Here is a 9,209-nt window from a genome sequence, read left to right as displayed (position 1 = left end):
TTTTTTTCTTTTTTGCTTTTGATTTTTTTTTTTTTTTAGTTGCTAGAATCCATCATATATGTTTGATAAAGGTGTAGGGTTAAATATCTACATAAAAATTACAAAAAACGACACGGTGGCGGATCATTTCTTTGTCGCGTGCGCTGATTGGGGGGGGGGGGGGGGGAATTGGGGGCTCCTCAGTCCCGACGGGACCCCCCCGGGGGTTGATCTTCCCCCTTCCCGGTTTGGGGGAGCCGGGGGAGCGCTGGGAGGGGGGTCCCGGTGTTCCCCCCCCCCCCCCCTCCCGTGAGTGGTTCCGTCCTGCCCGGGGCTTCCCCGCGGGGGGGGGGGGGGGGGGGGCGAGGAGCAGGCCGAGGCCTCCCTCCCGCCAAAAGCGATGGTCCCGCCCCCGGGGCGGGGTTTTACATTCCTTGGCCCCGCCCCTGCGTTGGGTTTTAATAGCCTAGACCACACCCCTGGGCGGGATCTGAAGCCGCTGGCCCCGCCCCTGAGCGGGATTTAACTAACGTAGCTCCGCTTTCGCGGCGAACGCTCAGCACTCGACTTCCGGTCGGCGCCGGAAATGGCGGGGGTTGCCGCCATGCCGTGCTCCTGCACCGGGGGGCGGCTACTCTTCGCGGGAGCCTCGCGCCTGCACCGGGTGCGCTCGAGCCCGCTCGACTCCTCCCCCCCCCCGCCCCGGGGCCCCGCCCGCGCTGCCGCGCCCCCGCGATCCCCCTGCCCGCCGCTCCCCTCGCCCTTCCCGAGGGCCCCGCGGCGCGTCCTGAGGCCGCGCTGACCCCGACCCCTCCGTCCCCAGGTCTCGGGGCCCGATCCCCGCCTCGCCGAGCGCCTCCGCCTCTTCCAGCAGCTGCGGGCGGCGCAGGAGCAGCGGGATGGAGCCGGGGCCGGGGCCGGCGGCGGCCGCCCCTCCCCGGGGACCGCCATCAGCATCGCCCTGCCCGGGGGGCGCCGCCTGCCCGGCCGGGCCCTGCAGACCACCCCCTCCCAGCTGGCCGCGCAGCTGGGGTACGCGCGGGCCCACGGGGACCTCAGGGACCCCTTGAGCGTCCCCACAGTCCCTGTGCCGGCCTCGGGGTCCCCGCAGTGTCCCCATGGTGTCTCCACACGGTCCCCAGTGTCCCCCCGGGGTCCCCAGCATCCCCACGGGTCCTCACAATGTCCCTGTTGTCCCCACAGGCTCCCCACGGTGTCCTCAGGGACCCCATGAGGTCCCCATGGTGTCCCTATAATGTCTCCAGCATCCCCACGAGGTCACCAGGGCCCCCACAGTGTCCCCACAAGGTCCCCAGCATCCCCACAGGGTCCCCACAGTGTCCCTGTTGTCCCCACAGGGTCCTCACGGTGTCCCCACAATGTCCTCATAATGTTCTCAGGGTCCCTACTGTGTCCCCACAGGGTCCCCATGGCATCCCCACCCCCACAAAGTCCCCAGGGTCCCTCCAGTGTCCCTCTGGTCCCCACGGTGTCCCCCACTGTCCCCAGGGGGTCCCTGGTGTCCCCACGGTGTCCCCCACGTGTCCCTGCAGGGGGGGCCTGGCGGAGGTGGCGCTGGTGGCCCGGGTGAACGGAACCCTCCAGGACCTCGACCGGCCCCTGGAGAGCGACGCAGACCTGGAGCTCCTCGGCTTCTCGGCGCCGGAGGGACGGGAGGTGAGTCCCGGGGGGGTCCCGGGGGCCGGACCCACCCCCCGCTCCCCTCACAGCCTCTGTGTGTCCCCCCGTGTCCCCCCCATCGCCGTGTCCCCCCCCCCCAGGCTTTCTGGCGATCCAGCGCCTTCGTCCTGGGGGCGGTGGCCGAGCAGTTTTACGGGGCCACTCTCTGCAGCGCCCGGGCCACCGAGGACGGTTTTTTCTGTGACCTTCACATGGGGGACAGGTAAAGAGGCAGCGGGGAGGGACACACACACACACGTGGGGGGGTCCCCCGTGGGGCGCGGTGTCCCCAGCGTGTCCCCACGCCCGCAGGACGGTGCAGCGCGACGAGCTGCCGGCGCTGGAGGACGCGTGTGCGGCTTTCGCCCGCGCCAGGCACCGCTTCGAGCGCCTCGAGGCCACCCGCCAGCAGCTGGCTGAGCTCTTCAAGGTGAGACCCCCGGCGTGTCCCCTCCCCGGCGTGTCCCCTCCCCGGCGTGTCCCCTCCCCGGCCCAGGATGGGGCAAGGGGAGCTCCGTTTGGGGACATTAGGACCCTCCTGCTCGGGGTTATGGACCAGGGTGATCGTAACGGGGACTTGTGTCACCCCCCTCAGTGTCACCTGTCACCCATCTCGGTTGTTGTGTCCCCTCGATGTCACCCAGCTTGGTGTCACCTGTGCCACTGCCAACCTATCTTAGATGTTATGTCCCCTCGGTGTCACCCCCCTTGGTGTTACCTGTGCCACTGTCACCCACCTCGGTGTCCTCTCCCTTTGGTGTCACTTGTGCCACTGCCACGGGCCTCGGCTGTTATGTCCCCCCAGTGTCACCTGTGCCACTGCCACCTGTCTCAGTTATGTCCCCTTGGTGTCACCCACCTTCGTGTCACCTGTGCCACTGTCACCCACCTCGGTTATGTTCCCTCAGTGTCACCCCCTCGGTGTTACCCGTGCCACTGCCACTCACCTCAGTGTCTCACCCACCCCTGGTGTCACCTGTGCCACTGTCACCACCCTCAATGTGTCACCGCCCTTGGTGTCACCTGCACCGCTGTCACCCCTCTCAGTCCTTTCCCCCACCACCTCAGTGTCACCCCCCCCGCCATAGCATCCCAGCCTCGGTGTCAACTGTGCCACTGTCACCCCCCTCAGTGTTTCACCCCACCTCGGTGTCACCCACCCTCGGTGTCACCCGTGCTGCTGTCACCCACCTCAGTGTCCCCCCCACCAGCACAACCGCTTCCAGCTGCAGCAGATCGAGGAGGAGGTGACGTCCCCTACGGCCACCGTCTATAGGTGAGCACGGGGACCCCCTGAGGGGACAGGGGCTGGGGGGGCGGGTGTCCCCGCTTCCATCTGTCCCCACGTCTGTCCCCACGTCCGTCCGTCTGTCCCTGCAGGTGCGGCCCCCTCCTCCGGCTCTGCCCCGGCCCCCTCCTCCCGCACACGGGGCTGGTCTCAGCCCTCCGCGTCCTCTCGGTACGTTCATCCGTGGGGCTCGGGGCGGGGGGGAGCCGGGGGGTGGGAGGGGGGCCATACCTGGTGCCCCATTACTTTGTGCCCCCCCCCTTTCCCCCCCCCGCAGAGCTCGGCGGCGTTTTGGCGGGAGCCGGGGGGCGGGCGCCGGGCGCTGCAGCGCGTGGCCGCCGTCGCCTTCCCCAGCGCCGACGCTCTGGCCGCCTGGCAGCGGGCGCAGGACGAGGCGGCGCTGCGGGATCATCGCCGCATCGGGCGGGTGAGCCCCCCACCCGGGGTTTGGGGCTGGGGGGGCCACTGGTGACCCCCCCCGGTAACACCCGTGACCCCCCCCCAACGCTCCCCGGCAGGAGCAGGAGCTTTTCTTCTTCCACAAACTCAGCCCCGGCAGCTGCTTCTTCCTCCCCCGCGGCGCCCACGTCTACAACACCCTCATCGAATTTATCAGGGTACGGCCCCCCCGGCCCCCCCTGCCCTGCGGGGTGCTCCCTGGGGGCGGGGGGAGAAGTTGGGGGCTGCCGCACTCCCCTCGCTGCGCACCCCAACCCGACCCTACACCCCCATACGTGTCGTCCCCCCCCCCCCCCCAGCCCCGCTGCCCCCCCTCACGCCTGCCCCCCGTTCCTGGCTGCACCCCCAACCTGACCGGGTGCCCCCCACCCCATCGCACCCCACCCAGCCCCGCCCACCCCCTAAAGCCCCCCAGCACCCACAGCTGCCGCTCCGCACCCTGGAGCCCCCCGCAGCCCCCCGGGGGGGCTCCGCAGGGCTGCGCCAACGTCCCTCTTGTCTCCGCTATCCCCCTTGTCCCCACTGTCCCCATTATCCCCATTGTCCCCGCTGTCCCTGTTGTCCCCACTGTCCCCATTATTCCCATTGTCCCCGCTGTCCCTGTTGTCCCCACTGTTCCCATTATCCCCATTGTCCCTGTTGTCCCCATTATCCCCATTGTTTCTGTTATCTCCCTTGTCCCCATTATCCCCGTTGTCACCATCATCCCTGTTGTCCCCACTGCCCCCATTATCCCCATTATACTCCCTGTCCCCGTTATCCCCATTATCCCCACTGTCCCCATTGTCCCTGTTGTCCCCATTGTCCCCGTTGTCCCCGTTATCCCCATTGTCCCCGTTGTCCCTGTTGTCCCCATTATCCCCGTTGTCCCTGTTGTCCCCGTTATCCCCATTGTCCCCACTGTTTCTGTTATCCCCGTTGTCCCCGTTATCCCTGTTATCCCCATTGTCCCCATTATCCCCACTGTCCCTGTTATCCTCATTGTCCCCGTTATCCCCGTTGTCCCCGTTATCCCCATTGTCCCTGTTGTCCCCGTTGTCCCCATTGTCCCTGTTGTCCCCGTTGTCCCTGTTGTCCCCGTTGTCCCCATTATCCCCGTTGACCCTGTTATCCCCATTGTCCCCGTTGTCCCCACTGTCCCCATTATCCCCATTATCCCCATTATCCCCGTTATCCCCGTTGTCCCCACTGTCCCGGTCCCTCCCCCCGCAGAGCGAGTACCGGGCGAGGGGTTTCTGGGAGGTTGTGACCCCCAACGTGTTCAGCCCGCGGCTCTGGGAGCTCTCGGGGCACTGGCAGCACTACAGCCCCCACATGTTCTCCTTCGCCGCCGGCACCGAGACCCTCTCCCTCAAGCCCATGAACTGCCCGGCCCACTGGTGAGTCTGGGGGGGACACACGCACACACGGGGAGGGGGGGGGGACAGCGGCGTGTCTGACCCTCCGTCCGTCCGTCCGTCCGTCCGTCCCCGCAGCCTGATGTTCGCCCACCGGCCGCGGTCGTGGCGGGAGCTGCCGCTGCGTTTGGCGGATTTCGGGGTCCTGCACCGCAACGAGCCCCCCGGGAGCCTGACGGGGCTGACGCGGGTGCGGCGCTTCCAGCAGGACGACGCCCACATCTTCTGCACGCTGGAGCAGGTCAGTGTGTGTCCCCCCCGCCCCTGTCACCCCCCCCCCGGTGTCCCCCGGCGCCGCTGACGCCTCGTCCCCAGCTGGAGGGGGAGATCGACGCCTGCCTGGACTTCGTGCGGACGGTTTACGCCGTCTTGGGCTTCTCCTTCCGCCTGGCCCTGGCCACCCGCCCCCCCGGATTCCTGGGGGACCCCGAGACCTGGGACCGCGCCGAGCAGGTGGGACGGGGACGGGGACGGGGACAGGGATGGGGACACAGCGTCTGATCCCGGCTTTGCCATCGCGTCCCCTTCGGCGGGCCCCACGTGTCACCTCCTGCCTTGCCGGTGTGTCCCCCGCGGTGTCCCCACCATCGTGTCCCACAAACTGTTTCCCAGCTTTGTCCCCATGTCCCAGCTTTGTCCCAGCTTTGTCCCCACATCCCAGCTCTGTCCCTACGTCCCAGCTTTGTCCCCACGTCCCAGCTTTGTCCCCATGTCCCAGCTTTGTCCCAGCTTTGTCCCCACATCCCAGCTCTGTCCCCACGTCCCAGCTTTGTCCCCACGTCCCAGCTTTGTCCCCATGTCCCAGCTTTGTCCCAGCTTTGTCCCCACATCCCAGCTCTGTCCCTACGTCCCAGCTTTGTCCCCACATCCCAGCTTTGTCCCCACGTCCCAGCTTTGTCCCCATGTCCCAGCTTTGTCCCGGCTTTGTCCCCACATCCCAGCTTTGTCCCTGTGTCCCAGCTTTGTCCCCATGTCCCACCTTTGTCCCTGTGTTCCAGCTTTGTCCCCACATCCCAGCTTTGTCCCAATGTCCCAGCTTTGCCCCCACATTGTGGCTTTGTCCCCACATCCCAGCTTTGTCCCCGTGTCCCACCTTTGTCCCAGCTTTGTCCCCACATCCCACCTTTGTCCCCACGTCCCAGCTTTGTCCCCGTGTCCCACATGCCATGTCCCAGCCTGGTCCTCACGTCCCCTGCAACGTGCCCTGGGCATCACATCTCAGCATTGCTGCCGTGGGACATCCGTGTCACCCCCCCTGCGTCCTGTCCCCTGCCTCGCCCCCCCTGACCCCCCCAGTCTGTCCCTGCAGCAGCTGGAGCGGAGCCTCCGCACCTTCGGGCAGCCCTGGGAGCTGAGTCCGGGCGACGGCGCCTTTTACGGCCCCAAGGTGAGAGAATTTGGGGGCGAGGAGGGGGGGGGGGTCCTGGAAGGGTCCCAGTTTGTCCCTGGGACCTTTAGGGACGCCCCCAGACCCCCCCAATTTATTCCCAACAGATCGACATCCGGATCCGGGATGCGCTGGGGCGGCAGCACCAATGCGGCACCATCCAGCTGGATTTTCAAATGCCGGAAAGATTTGAGCTGGAGTATGCCAGGTACTGGGGGGGGGGGCAGGATTGGGCCCAAAGATTTGGGGCTTATTGGGGGGGGGCACAGGATTGGGCCTCAGGGGGTGAGGATTGGGGTTTGGGCAGGATTGGGCCAATGGGGAGGGTTTGGGGGGGGCAGGATTGGGGCTGGGGGGTGTGTGGAGCAGAATTGGGGGGGGGCGGGGGCAGGACTGGGCCAACAGGGAGGGCTGGGGGGGAGAATTAACGTTGGGGGGGGGTGTGGAGCAGAATGGGGAGGGGCAGGATAAGGGCTGGGGGGGCAGAATTGGGGCTGGGGGGGCAGAATTGGTGTGGGGGGAGGCAGAATTGGGGCTGGGGGGGCAGAATTGGGGCTGGGGGGGGCAGAATTGGGGCGGGGGGAGGCAGAATTGGGGCGGGGGGGCAGAATTGGGGCTGGGGGGGGCAGAATTGGTGCGGGGGGAGGCAGAATTGGGGCTGGGGGGGGCAGAATTGGGGCTGGGATTGGCAGAATTGGGCGTGGGGGGGGGTCAGAATTGTGCTGGGGGGGATAGGGGTCCTCCTGCACCCCCCCCGACCCCTGGTGCCCCCCCCCACCTCCCCGCAGTGCGACGGGGGGGGCGGCGCGGCCGGTGCTGATCCACCGGGCGGTGCTGGGCTCCGTCGAGCGCATGGTGGCCGTGCTGGCCGAGAGCTGCGGCGGGCGCTGGTGAGGGGGGGGGGACCCCCCCACCCCCAAAAATCTGTCACCTTGGGGCTGGAACAGGGGCCTCCCCCCAATCCCTGGGACACCCCCCTGCCCCCCAACTCTTGGGGTCACCCACTGCCCTCAATCCCTGGGGACATTCCCCTAATTCCTGGGACACCCCCCCCCAGTCCCTGGGGGGACACCCCCATTCTGGGAGAACCCCCATCTTTGGGGACACCCCCCCAATCCTTGGGGACACCCCCCAATCCCTGGGACACCCCCAAATCCCTGGGACACCCCCATCCTTGGGGACACCCCCTCAATCCTTGGGGACACCCCCCAATCCTGGGGACACCCCCAATCCTGGGGACACCCCCCCAATCCTTGGGGACACCCCTCAATCCCTGGGACACCCCCATCCTTGGGGACACCCCCCAATCCTGGGGACACCCCCCCAATCCTTGGGGACACCCCCCCAATCCCTGGGGACACCCCCCAATCCCTGGGACACCCCCAACCTTGGGGACACCCCCCCCAATCCTGGGGACACCCCCAATCCCTGGGACCCCCCCCATCCTCGAGTCACCCCCCCCGACGTCCTGTGTCCCCCCCCAGGCCGCTCTGGCTGTCCCCACTGCAGGCGATCGTCATCCCGCAGGCGCCCGAAGTCGAGGACTACGCCCGGGAGGTGAGTTCGGGCCCCCCCGGGGCCCCCCCCAATCCCTCTGAACGCCCCCCCCACATCCCTCCGGGCCCCCCCCAGCTGACGCTGTGGGGCAGGTCCAGGCCATGCTGCGGGGGGGGGGCATCATGGCCGACCTGGACGGGGACCTGGGGGCCACCCTGGCCAGGAAGATCCGCCGGGCCCAGCTCGCCCACTACAACTTCCAGCTGGGTAAGGGGGGGGGACACCCCCGCGCCCCCACGGGACACCCCCCCTGGCCCACAGACCCCTGGGACCCCCCCCCACCCAAAAAAAAAGGACCAGCTGTGCTGAGTCAGCAGCACCCGGCAACCCCCCCACTTAGAAGCTGGGTGCTGCTGGGAGGGTGTGGGGAGAGCTGGGACCCACCCCGGGAACCCCCTGGGGGCACCTGGACACCCCCCCGGGACCCCTCCTGAGCCCCCCCCCCCCATGGGAGCCTCCTGGGACCCCCCAAGGACCCTCCTGAGCCCCCCCTTTGCCTTGGGAGCCCCCTGGGACCCTCCTGATCCCCCCCCCTTCCACGGGGACCCCCCGACAACCCCAAGGACCCTCTTGAGCCCCCCCCCTTTGCCTTGGGAGCCCCCTGGGACCCCCCCGGATGCTGTGACACCCCCCCCCATTTACCTTGCGAACCCCCAGAATCCCCTGGGACCCTCCTGAGACACCGCCCCCCCCACCCCCCCCCATGGGGACCCCCCCAAAGACCCTCCTGAGAACAAACACCCCCCCCAGCCTCACTCGCTTTGAGAACCCCCTGGGACCCCCCCCCCCCATTTGCCTTGGGACCCCCCCCTTTGCCTTGGGACCCCCCCAACACCCCCAAGGACCCTCCTGAGAACCCCCCACGACTTCGGGACCCCCCCCTGGGACCCCCCCAGCCTTGCCCCTGGAGGGGGGGGGGCACACGTGTGGGTGCATGTGTCTAACATAGCCGAGGCTGGGCGAGGGGGGGGGGGGGGGAAGCAGGTTAGAGGGGACCCTGGGGGTTCTGTGGGGGACACGGAGGGGGGGTCGGGGCCCCCCACGCACCCCCTGTGTCCCCCCCCCGCAGTGGTGGGCCGGCGGGAGCGGGAGCGCGGCACCGTCAGCGTCCGCACGCGGGACAACCGGCAGCTGGGGGAGCGCGACCTGCGCCGGGCGCTGCAGCGGCTGCGGGACCTGCGGGACGCCCGCGTCCCCGACGCCGAGGAGCAATTCTGAGCCCCCCCCCGCAAAAAAAACCCACCCTGTGACACCCCCGCCCCCCCCCCAACGCCGCTCCAACACCCATTAAAATGCTGCGAAACAGCAACGGGCTGAGACCGGGGGGCAACTCGGTGCATCCCCCACCCGCACTGATGTCCCTGGGGGGCTGCTGGGGTGGGGGGGGACACACACACACATCTGGGTGTCCCCCCCCCAACCCAGACTTGCCCCCCCCGACCCGGATGGGTCCTTCCCCTCT

General features: G+C 68.3%; 1 protein-coding gene across 6 annotated transcripts; it reads left to right on the top strand.

The window, feature by feature from the left end:
* Positions 1-546: 546 nt before the first annotated feature.
* TARS2 (threonyl-tRNA synthetase 2, mitochondrial) lies at positions 547-9,200 on the top strand. 6 transcript variants are annotated; one of them, XM_074929154.1, is made up of 18 exons: positions 547-643; positions 803-1,011; positions 1,533-1,656; positions 1,710-1,882; positions 1,972-2,089; positions 2,856-2,935; positions 3,040-3,118; positions 3,225-3,374; positions 3,466-3,564; positions 4,619-4,785; positions 4,882-5,044; positions 5,119-5,256; positions 6,113-6,190; positions 6,298-6,398; positions 6,979-7,080; positions 7,675-7,747; positions 7,823-7,954; positions 8,817-9,200. In XM_074929154.1, exons 1-18 carry the CDS (start codon positions 566-568, stop codon positions 9,036-9,038), a joined length of 2,286 nt encoding a protein of 761 aa, XP_074785255.1. In that variant the 5' UTR covers positions 547-565; the 3' UTR covers positions 9,039-9,200. The 6 variants fall into 6 exon arrangements, with proteins under 6 accessions (XP_074785255.1, XP_074785257.1, XP_074785256.1 ...); XM_074929156.1 differs by having other exon boundaries at positions 1,761-1,882; positions 8,817-9,198; XM_074929155.1 differs by having other exon boundaries at positions 2,871-2,935; positions 8,817-9,198.
* The last annotated feature ends 9 nt before the right edge of the window (positions 9,201-9,209 follow it).

Source organism: Athene noctua, chromosome 29, assembly GCF_965140245.1.
Source record: "Athene noctua chromosome 29, bAthNoc1.hap1.1, whole genome shotgun sequence".
Taxonomy (NCBI): Eukaryota; Metazoa; Chordata; class Aves; order Strigiformes; family Strigidae; genus Athene; species Athene noctua.
The sequence above is the reverse complement of the archived record's forward strand: the minus strand, read 5'-3'. Positions and strand labels throughout refer to the sequence as shown.

Coding starts and splice junctions, on each gene's coding strand:
- TARS2 (XM_074929154.1), top strand. CDS start 566: ATGGCGGGGGTTGCCGCCATGCCGTGCTCCTGCACCGGGGGGCGGCTA. Junction 2,936..3,039: donor CCTACGGCCACCGTCTATAG/GTGAGCACGGGG, acceptor CTGTCCCTGCAG/GTGCGGCCCCCTCCTCCGGC. Junction 4,786..4,881: donor ATGAACTGCCCGGCCCACTG/GTGAGTCTGGGG, acceptor CCGTCCCCGCAG/CCTGATGTTCGCCCACCGGC.